This window comes from Liolophura sinensis, chromosome 9 (assembly GCF_032854445.1).
Source record: "Liolophura sinensis isolate JHLJ2023 chromosome 9, CUHK_Ljap_v2, whole genome shotgun sequence".
Taxonomy (NCBI): Eukaryota; Metazoa; Mollusca; class Polyplacophora; order Chitonida; family Chitonidae; genus Liolophura; species Liolophura sinensis.
The window spans coordinates 13,507,677-13,527,234 of NC_088303.1; the positions used below are offsets into that span (position 1 = coordinate 13,507,677).

General features: G+C 38.3%; 1 protein-coding gene across 1 annotated transcript; it reads right to left on the reverse strand.

Annotated features, from left to right (window-relative positions):
* Positions 1-556: 556 nt before the first annotated feature.
* LOC135474825 (differentially expressed in FDCP 8 homolog) lies at positions 557-18,531 on the reverse strand. The gene is made up of 13 exons (XM_064754434.1): positions 18,295-18,531; positions 15,666-16,507; positions 11,593-11,729; positions 10,885-11,034; positions 9,891-10,035; positions 9,228-9,292; positions 6,365-6,464; positions 5,750-5,877; positions 4,319-4,432; positions 3,418-3,498; positions 2,329-2,469; positions 1,899-2,008; positions 557-713 (listed from the first exon to the last, which is right to left on the reverse strand). Exons 2-13 carry the CDS (start codon positions 16,459-16,461, stop codon positions 629-631), a joined length of 2,052 nt encoding a protein of 683 aa, XP_064610504.1. The 5' UTR covers positions 16,462-16,507; positions 18,295-18,531; the 3' UTR covers positions 557-628.
* Positions 18,532-19,558: the final 1,027 nt, after the last annotated feature.

The window sequence follows — 19,558 nt, forward strand, 5'->3', positions numbered from 1 at the left end:
TTCTTGATGCCCACAGCACTGATTGCCATGGTACATCTACACATACACAAAACAGGCATGAAATATTAAGAGAGCTTTATACAAGTGAGCTGCCCAGGGGTTCTGACTTCTTAGCTCTTCCGTTACAACTGGGAGTTCTCATGAACGATGATCACTCATTAGTCAGGTTCTTCAAACTTCTCATGAAGGATGAATTTTATCTGGCATCTTCAGACATATAATGAAAGATGAATAACTAGTGTGAGTCCTCAGTCTTCTCAATCATGAAGAATGAATCACTAGCTGGGATCTTCAGCCTCCTAAGCCAAGAAGGACGAATCAATAGCTGGAGTTCTCAGTCTTCTTAGTCAAGAGGGATGAATCACACTAGCTGGAGTTCTCAGTCTTCTAAGTGAAGAAGGATGAATCACTACCAGGAATCCTTAGCCGAGGTCTTCAGACTGCTCTTTACTGATTTATCATTAGCTGAAGTCTTTTGGCCTCTAATGAATCATTAGCTGTGCGCGTCCAATTTGTAATGAATGAACGGGAGGACCATCTTTCATCATCTTGATGAATCTTAAGCTGTGAGTGTCCAATTTCTCATGTCCAATGCACCATCAAGAGGGAACTTTACACTGATGAACTATTAGCTAGTACCCAAGGACTTCTCATTGCGTTTGTTTCTCCTCTCACACCTTGGGCAAAGATTATCCCTCTTGACAAAACAATGCCTACAAGGTAGAAACACGAGAAAAAATCAGCTCACACATGCCAACAAGAAAGGTACATAAGTACACGAATAGCCGTATCTTCAGCAATGTGATATAATTCAGCATTTCCACTTCATACCATGACAACAGACCTACTCATTTCTAATACCCTTATCTATTTTAGTCTTGAAAAATCAGAAGGTCATATACTGTAACTACACGTATATTCCCAAGATTAGCCCTTTTTCGCTTTTTTTTTGGTCACAAGCATGACAAGGAACTGAACCCACATCAAATGTTAACAGTTTTATTTTAGTACAAGACTTATGAACAATTTACATCTTTTTTGATATAATGATTTAATCATTTGACAGGTGTGCATGTATAACACCAGTGCTTGGAGTGAACCACCGACCTTAGCCAGGTACTTAACACACTTTTTCTCTTTTGAATATTTATACTGGTCACTCCATTAATTCATAAATTTTCATAAGCCTTCAGTCACTTAATGTTTTTACTGTCCAATGGGTAAAAATTCATTCACAAAGTTCACTTATCAATTTGACTCTTGTCAAATGCCACTCTCAGGAATATTTTATTTACCTGATAGTAATCAGTAGCTAGACCATAGCCCTCTGCCTACGCCACATAATCTGACATGCGTAAGGTTTATTTATTTTATTTCTTTTTAATCAGTGGGTGGTTTACATCCTCTAATAAGTACCCGCTAGGAGATATCCTCACCCGACTACTGAAATCTGGTGTTTGAATCGTGTCAAAATTTTAAAACTCTTTACAACACTTAGTTTTTGGCATTGAAAGTTGAAATTTGGACACATTTATCTCAAGATTACATTGATGAGGCAGACAAAATTTCAATTTCCAAAACCCCAAAATAAGTTTTATCATCGTACTTCAAATTTTGATGTAAGTCATAAATAGTTTTGTGGAATCAACCCCTGGTCTCTGCCCATTTTCTTTCACCCATAGCCCTGATCGTTGTATGTTACATTCACATTCTATTTTTAGTCGACTAATTCAAAGGCTTGATACAACAATCGTATCATGGCAGTGCGGCTTTAGGAATTCTACAGTACGGTTCATGTATTAAACACTAATCAAATATATTATGAAATACAGGTAAACCCAATCTGTGAGATGATAGGTGTTTTAGTACAACACATGTATTAAAGGTACATGACTTACCTGTGAAGAACATAGGAGCACTGGTGGCATACGACAGCAATGTTATCAAATGGAAACAGGACCTCATGGGTGTCGCAAAGTTCACAGATAAAGCCTTTAGCCTGGCACAGCTGTCACAAAAATACCCGAAAGATAAAAGATTATGTTACATTAAGCATAATGACATTAATTAATGAAACACAAACAAAAAGTGATGCCAATGTGACTTAATCATGGTTAGTGAGCAATATATTCACAAAAAAGTCAAACTTTTTAAAACTAAGACCCCAATGCATGAGAAGGAGTTCCTGACCCCCAAGAACCATTTCTTCTTGTTTCATATTGTACCATTTACATGATGATCAACTTGTCAGGAAAATTTAAGTGCTCGCTTAATACTAATACACTGTGTTTTTTTTTGTTTTTTTTTTAAACAACACAGTTTTCCTACCTGGCAGTCAGATTTGATGTGCTGGGCAAAACTAGAGTGAACTTTGGCAAGCTCAGGCAGCAGGACATCTGAGTGAACATCTACCAGGTCCGTCAGAGAATACATGTCTGAGTTCTCCACGCAATGCTGTCGTGAGGACAGCTGTGAACAGCAAACAAGCAGTACAATTACAGCCAACATAAATCAGATAAAACATATCATAAAACAAAAATTAATCGTTGACTTCCCTAAGATCCAAATGTTGTTCCTTTCTGAGAATTCTCAAATGGAGGAGAGCAAAACCATATCCAGGCTTTACTCAGCACATGAGACACTTTTGCCCTGGAATGTCTATGTGCACGTCTATGTGTATGTCTATGTGCATGTCTATGTACATGTCCATGTATGTGTGCATGTCTATATACATGTACGTGTCTATGTGCATGTCAATGTGCATGCACGTGTCTTTGTGCATGTCTATGTGTGTGTCTGTGCATGTCTATGTCCATGTCTGTGCATGTCAATGTGCGTGTCTATATGCATGTCTATGTGCATGTCTATGTGCGTCTATATGCATGTCTATGTGAGTGTCTAAGTGCATGTCTATATGCATGTCTGTGCGTGTCTATGTGTGTGTCTATATGCATGTCTGTGTGTGTCTATGTGTGTGTCTATATGCGTGTCTATGTGCATGTCTATGTGCGTGTCTATGTGCGTGTCTGTGTGTGTCTATGCAACGTTCAATTCATTTACTTCTTTATCTCATGGAGGTTTAAGGCATTTTCAAGTCCACTCATTATATCAATTACAGGCAAAATGATGTCAATATCTCTCTGACACTTGCAGCACTCCCTTATTTGTTATATGCTTCTGCCACAACGATACATGAAAGAAAACAAATCAGAACACACCCTCAGAAGACATTTTCACATTTGAGCAGAAAGAAATGGATGGATGTACAGATGAAGAAGAACAGGCTGACGAGCGCTACAGATGTAAATATGTATGCTGACTGTGACAATTATAGCTGCACCAAAGCTGACTTTGAGTTGAAGGGAGTGAAAATTGAGACAAAAGCTCAATCATGGAGTCCCAAGGGAAATGGCTCACCTGCAGAAGAAGTTTGGAATCCAAGGCAGATTTACACGACAGGAAGTACTTCTTCATGATTAATATCTCTTCTCTTAACTTCTGCAATGAGATACATACGCAACATTTAAAAGACCAATCAATTAACATGATTAATGCGGCATCAGTGATGAGCAAAAGGTAAAATTGGTCCTGTTTATTTTAAATGAAACTGTCTTGCATACATGTACTTTCAAAGCGACAAACTTCTTTGCTGTCACATGTATCCAAAAATAGATGTCCATGTACATGAAAGATAATACCATCTGTAATATAAATATAACATACATGAAAAAGAACAAAAGTAAGTAAGAAATAATTGCATTTTGTTTTACATTTTTGAGTAACACACTATTATTTATTTGTATCCAGTTTGAAGATAGCCTACATTTGCTTCTTTGTTATTTTGGAATTCAATATCACATTTTAACATTGTCTGATTGACATCATAACGCTATGTGCTAATTGCGGATGGTTCTCACGGTCAGCACAGAGCAACAGTTCACTGACTCACTTATCACTAAGAAAATGCCATTGGAAAGTCATATGTGTGACATCAAATGGCGACTGAACCTAGACGTCTTCATTAAGTCGTTAGTATATTAGAACAAATCAACAGGATTTATCCAACAAGCAAAGAAGACTAATACACTGATCCAAGCGTTAAAAATGTGAATTACTGAAAAATTATACAAGTACTGATTGATTTATCCACCATATTGGGCCACTTTCTTTGTCAGAAAAACATAAGCATTAACATCAAAAGTTCTATTTTAAGGCCATTATCTGCTTTTGAAAGTGCCTATTTGCAAATCTTTGCTGAAACACAGAACATGATTTGTCAGGAGATCTTACACCAACACATGATGGAGAGACTACTTGCCTTTACATCGTCTAATTCCTCCACAAAGTTGAAGAGCATTGGGTTGATGTCTTGTATTCTGAGCACAGCTCTGCTGGTCATCAGGCGGAGGTATTGCTTGGCTGCTCTGCAGACCTACACAACCATAAGACAGGAATACAAAGTCTTCTACGAATACTTAAAGGATACACGAAATGCTTTAGTTTTATTTCTCAATGTGCCGTTTAGGATGTGTAATAAAATACAGCAGTACAAGATAAAAATGCGACCTTCGTTTTAGGGGGTGCAAATGGCACAGTTAAGTTTTCTTAAGGCCCCAGCTGTCAGTTCGGAAATGAAGTATCTTGCTCTGGTGTCGTCAACAATGATGACTAATATAAACACCTCTGTGAGGGGACACACCGAATATGGTGGGAGTTGGTATAGAGGGTGTGGGTTAGGGTGGGGGATTGGGGACACTAACCTGGCCCGACAAAGCCTTGCAGTGTGAGAACGTCACCTTGTCTACACGGTATATAAAAGCATATAGGGCTAACAGTCAACCTACATCAAACTATGTGCAGCAGTGGAAGTGAACAGAGATCTAGACCAACATAAATTTACAAGCCATGGAAGAGATGTCATTCATCACACAACTCTATCTTTTTGAGTCACAATCTACTAGGAGTTTGACAGTGACAGCTTGGAGCATCCCTCTCCAGTCATTTGGGGAAAAGTTGGATAGCTATGTTTTCACTGTCCATTCTTGTCAAAATATCACATCACGTTGAAATTTGAAAAAGCTGATGCCCGAAGCCATCCCACTCTTTACTAAAACTGGCACAACAAACCATGTATGACAGCAGAGAAATATGTATGAATGAATGCGCTAAGAGAATCAAAATGACACCGAGTGATCAGTTAAATACGCTACGGTTTGTCACAATAGTGGCCACGGTTCACAGGGCTCAGGGCACATTGGGGGTGTTCACAGCGCTCCGAGCAAGATCAACGATGACATAATTTCCAAAAATATCTGACCAGTGACGGGAAATATGCATAAAATAGAGGGGTAATTAACAGGTGTAAAAAATACCCCAAAAATGAAAATTAAAAAAAAAATTGGCATAATTTTCTTCATTTGGCTTAGAAACATAATCTTTGTTTTACAGATCCTTTCAAGTATCCTTTAATATATGTGTACATAGACATGTACTTCAACACTTTCACATGTTCACATGTGATATACGTTGCATACATAGGGGATTAAAATGAGCATGAATGTATTTCTTCAGACGTACATGTGTAATAAAGCATTGCATCATTCCTCGATAAACTTATCATACACGTAGGGTAGAAATAAAATTGAGTGGCTCTCTGTTGGTCATCACACATAAACAATATTTCATTACTTCACATTTGGTGTACACTTCAGCAAATGCCTTTCCTCTAAAAACGTGCTTGTTATATTACCTTCTGAGGTTCAAAGTCCCAGTTATGAAGGACTCGTGCTGGGATTATCATTACATCATTCCAGTGACACAGCTCACAGTAATAGTTTCCTGAATAGTCACACAGTCTAGGCTCGCTGAAACCACTCTCTGTGTGTGGAAAACAATGGTGGATTATGCACATTTCATGTATTCCCAATAAAAGAACTCAAGTGATGTCATACACATGTATGTGCTGTTATTTATTTGATTTTTGTTTTACGCCGTACTCAAGAATATTTCACTTATATGACAGCGAGAAGGCATTATGTTGGGAGAAAACCGAGCAGAGCCCAGGCAGAAACACACCACTATTTGTACGTTGCTGGCAGACCTTCTCACATACGGCTGGAGAGGAAGCCAGTATGAACTAACAGAAACCGCATTGGAGGGATGCTCCATGGTGATTGTGCTGAGCTGGCCTGTTAACCACCTCATCCTCCCAAGTGCTGTCAATAACATAAAATTCAAAAGTTTTTTCACAAACATACATGTAGAAGAGCAGGTTGATTTACCATATGTAAAACTTCTATGTAATTATAGGTGATTTTAGTGTAGTTATAATGTGATACATTATTCAAACAAAAGTATGACTCACTGAAGGAGATGTGTGCTCTACATTCCGCGCAGCGGTAATTCTGATACGCCAATCCCTTCTCAGGACAAATTGATAAAATGTAGGATGGATTTTCTGCAACCTAAAACCAGGCAGGAATAACTTCTTTAAGACGCATTTAGAAGTTAATGTAACACGACACGAATTGTATATATGTGCATATCGATACGAAGAAGTTATCCATAAAAAAGTCAGACAGAATGGTTGAAATGAACTGTTCCATATTTGGGGACCCTGGCAACACTGATCAAGCTGTGCCATATTTGGTGACCCTGGCTACACTGGTCGAGGTGTGCCATATTTGGGGACTCTGGCTACACTGATCGGGCTATGCCATATTTGGGGACTCTGGCTACACTGATCAGGCTATGCCATATTTGGGGACTCTGGCTACACTGATCAAGCTGTGCCATATTTGGTGACCCTGGCTACACTGGTCGAGCTATGTCATATTTGGGGACCCTAGCTACACTGATCGAGCTATGCCATATATGGGGACTCTGGCTACATTGATCGATCTGTGCCATATTTGGTGACCCTGGCTACACTGATCAAGCTGTGCCATAGTTGGGGACCCTGGCTACACTGATCGAGCTGTGCCATATCTGGGAACCCTGGCTACACTGATCGAGCTGTGCCATATTTGGAGGCCCTGGCTACATTGATTGAGCTGTGCCATACTTGGAGGCCCTGGCCACACTGATTGGGCTGTGCCATATTTGGGACACTAAATGTACTAAGCTATTCTATATCTGGAACCAGGGCTATACTGAACTGTTCCATATTTGGGGCCAGACTGAACTGAGCTGTTGTATAATTGGAGTCAGACTGAACTGAGCTGTTGTATATTTGGGGCCAGACTGGACTGATCTGCTGTATATTTGGGGTCAGACTGGACTGAACTGTTCTATTTTTGTGGCACCAGACTGTTCTTAGCTGTTCTATCTTTGTGGACAAATGCTGTACTCCGCTGTTTTATACTGGGGATCCTGGCTGTATCGAGCTGTTCTATATTTGGGTGACAGGATATATTGAGCTGTTCAATATTTGGGACAAAGGCTATATTGAGCTGTTCTATATTGGGGAACCAGGCTGGACTAAGCTGTTCCATATCTGGGACCCAGGTTGTACTGAGCTGTTCCATACTTGGGACCCAAGCTGTATTGAGCTGTTCTACATTGGGAAGCCAAGTTGTACTGAGTTGATCCATCTCTTGGAATAGGCTGGACTGTGCTCTTCCATATTTGGGACCATGCTGGATTGAACTGTTCCATATTTGGAACCCAAGCTGCATAGGGGCCACTTTCACAAAACTTAGCAAATCAATTTTTCATAACTTTTCTTGTCTATGACGTAGCCTTATTTATGGCTCTATAACCTAAATAACATCTTTCAAAAGTTGAAATGTGGCTGACAAACTTTTCTGAAAGTGGTTCCAGTTTATTTAAACTTGATATAGCATTTTCAAATTAAATGTAAATTGTTTATTAATTAGTATGAGTAAATAGTGTACATGTACATCTAATATTATGAATCCCACATGGTGACAAACTACAGTTAGAATGTTTTATTACCTTAGGGGTTAGAAATACAAATTTCAGTGTAATATTATATAAGAGACTATTACTTTTGTTTCACACAAAATACCCCTAGATCAGAGACAACAGTGAAATGACAAAGCTTTATCCAAATATTTATTTACAAGATTCATACTGTAGTCCCATTCTCTTACACAAAAGTTTTTGGGTGGAGGAAACAGTCTTTTGAAGGTACATGTATTTACATTTGTTTAGTGCTACAGATAATTTTTGGCAGAGGGAGTACGGTACTTCCAACTTTCCACGTACGCAGTACCACAGAACACATTTTTTTTCAAATACTTAACACTTCACTATTTTAGGTTTCCAGTAATACACATGGAAATGGTGCAGTAGATTGACTGAAAGGGGGCGAAGAAAAGACATGTGCCTACATGTGCATACATGTTTACAGGCCGATACGTACAGAGATTCTTTCTTTGTAGTTATATAGGACTATCCGGTATACAAGTGATGTAGGCCTACACATAAATTGCCCGAAAACATTCCAGAATAAAGTAATTATTTCAGCTCTTCCGCAGAAGGAATGAATTTGAATGAAGTTAATACATTTATTTCGCATCAACCTGTGTGGGATTTATTTTGATAACTCACTCATGGACAATTTTGTTCTGTTATTGAAAATCAGACTTCGAGAGTGATATGAAGAGGATTTTGTGCAATATAGAAGCAGAACGCAGTATAGTAACCAAAAATACCCTTCTTAACCCTTTGCCACACCTTCTTCATGGCAAGCACTCGAGAATGTGACAAAGACAAATATCATGGTAGGCATTCTCCATGGCTATGGGTGGTGGCACAGGAGCTTTGGCTGTAGCCTAGAGTGTCTGAAAACTAACACATGGTGGAGAACATCGAGCACAAGGTTCGCTGTCGAGATTTACTTTTCATTTGGACAGGACTGCTTTAAATTTCACATGTATGCTAGCTTTCTGGAACCTAGGGAACTTAGGTGTACACACAAATCTTCACGCGTGTACAGCACGCTCTGTTTTAATTTTAAAAGCCTATCATCTAATTTTTTAAGTGTATTTACGCCTGTACGCCCCTTATCTGTAGCACTATTTGTTTATTCAATTATTCTTCATACCATACTCAAGGATTGTCACAGTTTACAGGTGGAGGGAATCGATATGCCTGGGGTAAACCATTGACCTTTGTCAAGTTACTAATGAACCATTTGATAGACAAGTTTATGTCACATTTGTGGAAGACTAGAGTACCTTGATGTGCTAGAGTTGTCTTACCTTAACACTGGCACAGGTACGTGTAATCTGGTTGAGGCACTTCTCGTGACAGTGATAGCCACATTCTGAAAACAAACAACACACAAGTATGATATGTAATCTATTTACATGTACATACACCGTTTTTCTTCAACATGTTCGCCTTGAGATGTTTTAAACATATTTTGAGGGTATTTCTCTACCTAGAATGAAACAATTACACTTTGTCTGAAGCCCTAATTTTGCAAAACCAATGAACACAGATTGTTGCCATAGTCTCAAAATTCAAGCTGGATAAATTGCATTAAAACTTGTCATTTAACATCCGAGATTTGGCAACAAAACATCAATCAGTGCAAAACCAATCAAGTTTTTGTTATTGTTTCAGGATAACCCAAATAATTACACCTCACGTAAGATTTATAATGCCAGGCACTTTATCACCTTTTCCAAATATATACGAGTGCAAGCATGCAATAATTTGAGTTATTCTTCATAAACAGAGAAAATTTACATTAATTTGCAAGTATGGATTTTTATAGCCTCTTTAAGCAACTTTCAGTAACTGTTTCCCCTCTACCTGATACATTTTCAGAAAATTAACCATCAACAAATCATTTAATATCTAAATTAAATCTAAATCTAAAAACTGCCGTATATGTTTACAAGCAGCGTCCCACCCACCTGTGCACCTGTACCACACCTGCAGCATGCCCCAGATCACAGCATTACATTTCTCACAGTAGTGCTTAGAGCTGCGACTGTCCTTCTGTTTAAACTTGTGACCTACCACCATCTTCACATCTGGCTCAACTGGCTCAGGGCCTTCCTGTGGAACAGAACAAAATCCTATCATTAGTATCCAGTCTCATGGTCTATATCACCAGGTGCAATCATGGATATACCATGGAAGCATTTGAAACCTTATTGCTTCCGTGCTCTATGAACGCTCTCGTCACACACATACCTATATGGTGTATCTGTACAGTGTACAGACAGTTGATGCAGTGCAGCCAACAATTACCTGCATGTTGTCTATTTATAAATCTCATTGTTGCTAAAGAATTCATGAAAGATAGTGGTAACTGTAAATGTTAAGTGTTTACATAAATAATACAAGAATGAAAAAAAAAATAAAATAAAATAAAGTCATTTTTACATGCTTTGGTATCTTTTAATTACAAGGTGCATGATGTTCACCTGCTCTCCTTCCTTCCTCCACTGTTCTTCCACCATTAGTTGTTTTGACAGAGTTCATAATCTATATCAATGACCTGAATGTAGCTCATTATACTGTTAAGATCAGCTGACTGCTGAGAGCGAAAAGGTGTTACATTTAAGTAAGAGTATTTAAATTGTGGTTAAGAATTACCCTCTCTGGATACAGCTCAGATTCAAGTGCTGAAACTTGGCTGAGACCACTCATGATTTTGAACCAGACATTATGGTAAATGACCTAAGGTTTTGCCCTGGAACTCGCAAAACCTCCTGACCTAAAGACATTGTCCAGTCTATAAGAGCAAGTTTAGAGCATCCAAACTCACTTGGCCAAAGTCAACTACCCAATGGTTGTATCAATTTGCGTGCTCATACAATCATGAAACTTACCAGACACATTAACAAAGATTGAAGCAATATAAGAGTTACATGTTCTTGTATACAGACTAATTAATATTACCTTGTACTCTTGATACTTCATTCTCAGATGCACAAGTTTGCGCACTAAGGTTTTCTGTTTGTCTGAATGATGAGGCACTTCTTTTATCATGTCTTTACAGTTTTCCATAGCCATTTCCAGTTCTTCTAATGTTGACATACCAAAATGTCCCTGTATAAAGAACAGCACAAAATGACAAAGTGTACTTTTTGCCACGTCGACACACCAATATGCATGTCCCAAACTAACAGAAAGTAATACACATTTCTGAAAAAATAAATCAGCACAACTCAATGCCCATAAAACAACACCTACATCTATAATCACCTTCTGTACCTATATACAACTGCAACAGTTATAGCAAATATGGAGTTACAATGTTTGCATGTCATGTAAATGTGACTCAATATAACAACATATTAATGTAAATGAGGTTTAAATGAGGTCTGATTAAAAACAATATGTCACACTGTAAGTCTGAATACCTGTATCAGCTGGATGAGAGCATATCAAAATGGAACTACATTGTAAGGTACAATAATACTAATCAGTTATTGAGTTAAATCATTAAGACTGAAATGAAAGCCATGTCCATGACAAACACTGCTGCTACAGGTAATATCAAAAGGCCCTGTACAGATTAATTCCTAAAATATATGCATGGGATTAATTTTTCATTTTCATTTTTCATAACACATTTTCTGGACCATAACACGACCCAGAACTGACCTCTGGCCTAGAGAAATGGTCCTCAGCTAAACCCAGGTCAGCAAAGGAAAAGTCATCATCATTGAAATCTGGTGAGCAGAGGCTGAAGGAATCACTGGTACTGGAGAAAGACTGAGCAGGACGGCCATGATGATGCCCTGCAGAATAGGAAAAACAACACATCAGTGTTACTGCAGGTAGAGGTATGTATTTAGCCAAGTTCAGGTGACTGTAGTAACATTAAACACTCTGTCACTGATATATGTGTACTGTATGTGTATTAGCATGTAGTCTGGTTAGAATTCTACGGCTTCAGCACTGATCAAAACAAACACATAGTTTGACAGTATTATATACATAGTGATGATTTCATTTTGACTTTTAGAAGTTAGCTCTACCCAGTAAAGTAGATACCACATTTAAACCAAGACAATTTCATTCACTCAACAGAAATGTAGGTGCAAATTTCACTGCAGCATCAAATTCTCATCCGAATTTACCCAATTTTCTTGATGCCTTCAACCTTCCAACTTTTGGTTAAAGGTAAAATTTAGTCAACACTATGCAGGAACTTCAAGACATTAGATTTAGAATAATACAACTTGCATTAAATCCATTTCACGTGAACAGAAGTTGACTACTGTAATTCTACAACCTATTCACATGTTTGCAAGTTCATTGTTCAGGCACATTCCGAGGGCAGTATTCTGTGCAGACTGATAAAATCTTTTTGTAAAGCCCTGAAACTGACCAATCCAAAAATTGTAGTTTCATCTACGAAATCAAATTATAAATGAACATAAATTGCAGTGAAAGTTGTTCTTTCAAATGCAAAAAGGTTAGGAAATAGGGTGATATATTTTTTTTAATAAAATGAACCTCCTTTTTGAATGTGAATAACCAGCTAATACACGAAGGTTAGTGTATACCAGTGCATGTACATGTATGGGCCTTGACAATTACTGACATGAGTCAGATAATTTAACAAGACTTGCCTGACTGATTACCATGATTACAAGTGGGAATAAATCTACTACAGTAACATACCTTCCAGCACTGATCAGACTGTGATTTGGAAGAAAAGTCCAGTTCAGTAATGACAATTAAACTTGGGAATAAGTTCTGTTCAGAAAATGGTTGCACTGGGGAACAAGTCTATTACAGCTGAACTAAATAACACGACCGGCATCAAAACTGCAGGTTAAACGAAAAATAATTTTACTCTGCAGTAATTTGATGCTGATTATACATTGATCAACATGGCCAATCTAATAACACACATAAGTACCTTGCACACACCTTTCCATACACTCAGAACAACTGCTACACTCCACTCACATGCTGCCTACTCACACTCTAACTGTGAAAGCATGCAGTGCCAAATCAATAAACTAAATTTGCATGTGATACACACATACTGAAGATGTACATCTTGGGCATAGCCAAAAAAAACCAAAAAAAACCCCTTGCAAAACACAAAAAAGATCAAAACACAGCTGAGAAAGTGATGTCTCACTATGATCTTTCCTGCTGATATTATGTCCAGAATCCAAGCCAAGCACATAGCAATGATGCATACAATACCAACAGATCAAAGGCAGGGCTATGGGTATTTGGGTCAATCAAGGGCAGATAACCAACTAAACACATTCCACTGCCACTGAATCCAGTGATGTGTAAAGTCATTAGTCATTCCATCTGTTACAAAGGTCAAAGGGTATGTTCTTGACAGTGAAAACAAAGGCTAGCGTGCCACAGGCTACAATGTCACTAACTGGGGAAATTACTGGCAATGTGCCCATCACAAACCAACGAAAATTGGGTACAACCTGATTTTGACAGAAGGTATGGGAATGTTGATGCATACATTCATGTAACCCATGCACATGATGATGTGTACTGTACATGTGCTGGCGTATGGTGTACATGTACATGTATATATATATATATATATATATATATATATATATATATAGGCCCCAAAATAATGACATGGCTTCTCAACTTTCTACATTCTGTTATATTCCAACTGCAATTTCAAATGTTATTTTCCAGAAATATCAATATGAATGTCCAGAGATGTTTTTATACAGGATATGTGTTACCAGTAACTAAAGAACATGTTACGTACATGTCAAAACAGACAGTGCTTTAGTTACATGGCATAATACATGGATAAATTGTTGCTGGGTACAAGGTTGTACATGTATAAAGCTGTTAAGTAGTGAACAATAGCTTAATCAGTACCTGAGAGTCTATCCGTAGGTGTTTTATAATTTTTTTGCACATACCTTTCCATACACTCAGAACAACTGCTACACTCCACTCACATGCTGCCTACTCACACTCTAACTGTGATAGCATGCAGTGCCAAATTAATAAACTAAATTTGCAAGTGATACACATATACTGAAGATGTACATCTTGGGCATAGCCAAAAACAAAAAAACCCTTGCAAAACACAAAAAAGATCAAAACACAGCTGAGAAAGTGATGCCTCATGGGATGAAGGTATGGGAATGTTGATGCATACGTTCATGTAACCCACGCACATGATGATGTGTAGGGCCTACTGTACATGTGCTGGCGTATGATGTACATGTGTATATGTATATATATATATATATATATATATATATATATATATAGGCCCAAAAATAATGACATGCCTTCTCAACTTTCTACATTCTGTTATATTCCAACTGCAATTTCAAATGTTATTTTCCAGAAATATCAATATGAATGTCCAGAGATGTTTTTATACAGGATATGTGTTACCAGTAACTAAAGAACATGTTACGTACATGTCAAAACAGACAGTGCTTTAGTTACATGGCATAATACATGGATAAATTGTTGCTGGGTACAAGGTTGTACATGTATAAAGCTGTTAAGTAGTGAACAATAGCTTAATCAGTACCTGAGAGTCTATCCGTAGGTGTTTTATAATTTTTTTTCCTATGTAAATTCTCCTTGCCAGGGGATCTTTCTCTATTTCTTCAAATATATACATGTATATATATACAGGATATATGTACATGTAAAAAGCACATATGCATTCACTATACAGACGGTAAACTGGTAAATCAGATCACTCTTGTTTATAATCCTCATTCACGCTGCTTGACACTCTTAAAGCTATCATTACCAATCCAAAGGCAACCACTCCATGTGCTCCATACTCATATCAGTACTAAAGAATAAAGTATGTAACAGGAAGTTTATTCAACCTTGTGTGATAACAGTGATCAAGGTGTATGCTATGTATCTGATAATCATAACTTCACAGGACGTGACAACAGAAAACTTTTTTCTGTAAGTTAACAGTTCTAATAATATATTCATGTGATATGGGTAAGCCTGTAAGGATAAATATATATGCCTGAAATTGTGTACTGTATATTTTATTTAGCTGTGCATTTTTTAAAATTCCTAACCAAGAGAAATCTTTAATGTTGAAAATCCTGGGATTAAGACAAATGATGGTAACACTAAGTGAAAACTAACATATGCTGTGGACAATAAAGGTGGGCCTTTTTAAATGCAACTACTTGCAGCAATAAATATTCCTTGTTGGCAAATGCTGTTATTTTGACCTTCACTTAATCATCTTATACTGGTTCTTTACCATATACATGTAAGTGAAATATTCTAGAGTACAGCTTTAAACCCCAGTCAACAAAAATATATAAATGCAGGATGAGGAGTGTAATGCCTCGCACAAAGGGCTTGAGTTAAACTGTTGATGGTCGTTCACACAAACTGCAGTGAGCTGTTGGCAATCCTTGTGGAGCTACTTCTGCAATAGTTATTTGGTGGAGACCATTTGTCCTTGTCTTCCACCAATACAGTGCCCATCTACATGTAGTCTCAATGCATATGTGGGTATGTGAAAGTGTGAAAGTTTGTCTGTAGTTGGCAAAGATTTGTGGTTTAGCCCAACCACTCCACCAACAGAAATGATACATGCATAACTAACTGCCACTGTATATAGATGACAAATTCTGGGCTTTCCCCTAACAGGTCAGATGGATAAAAAAAAAAATAAAAAAATCCCTCAATTTAATCAATCCTGGAGTACAAGACAGACTTACCAGGTGAAAAATGGTTTGTGTAGTCTCTAGAGGCTTCAAGGAAGGAATGCTCTGGTGTGGCAAAGTGATCTTCCTCGAATACAACATCTCTGTCAAAGGGATTGAAGCGTGTTTGTCTCATACGTGTGACATGATCAGCACAATCTGATCCATTGCTGATGCTAGGCCTGTCCACATGGGCTGGCAGATCTGAATTGTCCCCTTTAAGAACATCATTACCACACTGACCATTGTTGTCAAAGTTTTCCCTGCCTATCTTACTCTTCCTGGTCTGGTTCACGTCCTTTTCTGACGATAGTATACATTCAGCTTCAGCTGTATCATTTTGAGTTACTTCCCCTGGCTCGGTTTGATTGTTCCTCACAGCCTTCTGATGCTCGCTATCTGGAAATGTTACACCATTATTAACAATTTGTTCCGTTTTGTTGGCGGTCTGCTGGTTAATAATACCACCAGTATTTAATTTTAACTTCACGCTAGTATCTATAGGGTTAGAACTGTCATCTTGATCATGCAGTAGTTCAGAGACTGAATTCACCCCGAGATAATTCTGTGGCTCTTCCTCACTGTCAGATTCAGAAAAGCTCCCACCTACAGGAACGCCCCCAAAAAACTTGATGGATGCCTGTTCTGTCTCTACAGTGTGAATGTTCTCTTTGGGGTCAGGTCTCTCACCAGGTGATGTCTGACATCCAGGTAAAATCCCTGAGGTGTTGGTCAGCTGCTTGTAGTCACTAGACATTTCTGGATAGGCTGCAGGTAGGCGACAGGCTTGACCATGATCCAGATCTGTCATGGCCTCACACTGACCATCAAGGTATAGATGTCAACCTAAAAAGGGTCTGTAATACAAACACAAGTAACAACCACATCATTAAAGTGTAACATCATTATGGGATCACTATTTCTCAAAGAAACAGCTGTATAGAAAAATATATGATGACAGCAAAACAGAGGGCTACATGAAGTTCAACATTCAAAAGTTGTGATTTCACACGTTTGCAAAGAATATACCAGCAGCTCTTCCAAAGAAACACGACTAAAAGACGTAATTTTGTGGGTAGTTGCTAGACAGATCTGTCATGTTTGTCAGCTTAAATGATTCCATTAGGAACTTTCACAAAATCTTGTTTTAGAGCTGTGTTACTTTCTCTTGTTTAGACCTGCAGGAATTTCTGAAATTCTGATTATTGAAATCAACTGATTTATCAATGACTGAGTCAATGAACATGTCAGGTTTTATAACTGGACGTTACAGAATCTGTTTAAATCTGAGTGTTGTTGCAATAAAAAATACATGGAGATTACACACTCCGATCATGGATAGGATGAAAGCTTGATTATTCAAAATTAGTGATACAAGTGATAGCAAATTTAATAGGCCTATTTCTTAGCCCAGTGGTATACAGAGTTAATAAAGCATAGAGCACTAGGTGGCAGCCTATCTGTTCCACACGGAAAAACTACATTTACAATGGGAAGCTTGTTCTCATATACTGTCTATGCACAGATTCCCTAAGTCATCAAAAGTGTAGATTCATGTAGTTCACAAAAAGCCAACATCACTGAACCACACTTGAACAGTCATCCAGCCATCTGAACTTTTGAATCAAACAAATCAAACCATTGTTCTGAGTTTGAACTTACACCAAGTTGATGTGCCCTGTTTCCTCCCACCATAATGCTGGCCGCAGTCGTCTAAGTGAAATATTCTTCAGTATGGCGTAAAGGACCAAGCAAATAAATCAACTAAATACACCACGTTGAGGAACGGTTCCTGCGGGCTGTTCAAAAAAAGACTTTTTGTTGCGAATTTATATGTTTTTTCTCTTTTATGCCTTTGAAAATAAGGTTACTTTAGTCAATGGATTTTGTTGTAAACCGTTTATCTTTTGAACAGCCATCACATATGTTGCCTGAGGTTCCAGCATAAAACAAAACAGACATCAGTTGGGCTTCTCGATTCAAACTTTTCAACGGTTCAAATTTTATTGAAACAGTGTTTTACCAGTGCAGATTTGAACATCTTTTACATGCGCATAATTTAGAGATTTAAGTAACACCAAACATTAGGATGACATTAGTTATAAAGTTTTGTGATATTTTTCTGCTTTGCCAGATATGGCCACGAGATATGGGTTATAGGTTCTAGTTGGTAGGCCTATAGCACGGCTCGCTGGGCTAGCTTTGTACATGACGTATGTCGTTTTGACATGCTCTGTAGCCATGGTATTTGGCACTGAGGATTCACTGCTCCTTTGACTGAGGGAGATAACTTCAAAAGTGGATCATAGTTATGTATGAAAACATTACTCACAATAACATTTAATATCACATAAATATATCAGTGTAGTGGTGTATGATTCTAATTCACATTTGTAATTCTATACAGACGTAGTGGCAAGGTTCGTTTCACCAGGAACTTAGCTCAGGAAGATTAATTAAATCATTCAGTAACCAGATATAGATGAAATGACAGAGGCCATTTTATGTTGGCAAGGGAAAATATTTAACAGCGAAGAATAACAACAACAACATCACACTGTTAATGACCACAGTTGAACGCACCACGGAACCATTTACCAGTGACATTAAGGTCTGCGAAGGCAGGCCACCTATAATGTTTCACCTTTCATAATCTGGCGACCGAGATGTCGGCAGATACGCCTCCTTGTCTGAGGTAAATAAACTGCCGCAACTGATTTCCTTTATTTCCGGACATCTGTTCCCTGTGTTTTGGTCCTTTGACCCAAATATGTCACGGGATAAAATGTTTCCGAAATACAGCACACACGTACGTTTTGCTTTATAGTCAGACTCAGTTCAAGCATCGAGTATGTTTCGGGTGTTTTCATGACACTACTCTTCTTTCCACATTCTCTGTGTTGCCGTAATAACAGCTGACATGCAAAAATGACAAAAGTTTGCGAGCAGTGCTATACACTCCATGGTAATCGGACACCATATATAAGTTGACGCTTTGTTGATCAGAGCATGTTTCCGAAATCACAGTGGGAAACCAGCTGCGCAAAGCATTGTGGGCCACATTGCATTTTCACCTTGCCGGTGTCATAAGTGTGTGTCTGGTGTTTCAAGTTTGTGTGCTCTTCCGTTTGTTTCTTGAGTAGACCGTCTCTGTCAGCATGACGTTCTGGCGCCAGGCAGGTTTGAAGTAAGTTCATCTTAGCAACACCTTGGGTCAGGATGACTTGTTTGCGACTGACATTAATGAGACGTGGAAACAAGAAAATCCACGTCACGAAATCTAGTCACTGTATGACTTAATAAGGTTTTAAATATTATTTGATTGGGATTGCACACTGTGATTTGGCAGGCTAAGACTATGAAATAAAACAAGGCCGTCTTGAAGCTAGTAATGAAAAAGATTGATAGAGTGTAGTTCCCAGTCACAGGTCTGACTGCTTGACATTGTGACCATAACTAGTCTATGAAAATGGACCTGGACTTCGTGTGATAATTTAAAATTCTGACATTCATTGTAACACGGAATCCATCGCCGCCTCGGCAGTTGTAAAGACTAGGATCATATTTACGAGAAACTTTCTACGCCATTGCTTTGGTCAGTTTATTCATGTTTCCTTGATTGAGGCTAACGTAGTCCATGTGCACAGGCACTTGAAACCAGTGGGTAAACCTTACGTATGCCATGTAAGGCCTATGAGAGACACAAGTTCATAGGAGTTGCTAGTGGGGCGCTCGCGCACATACCGAAAGTTCAGATTGACAGGGGTCAGGTTAAAGGCTAAACACCCTCTACCTAAACTTCAGGGGTCCAACGTGTTTCAGTTGAACGTCTACAAAGACAACACTGGTCAGTCAGCGAGTTAGAGGGAATTTGGGTAGAGGGCGTTCTGGCTAGAGGGCGTTTTGTA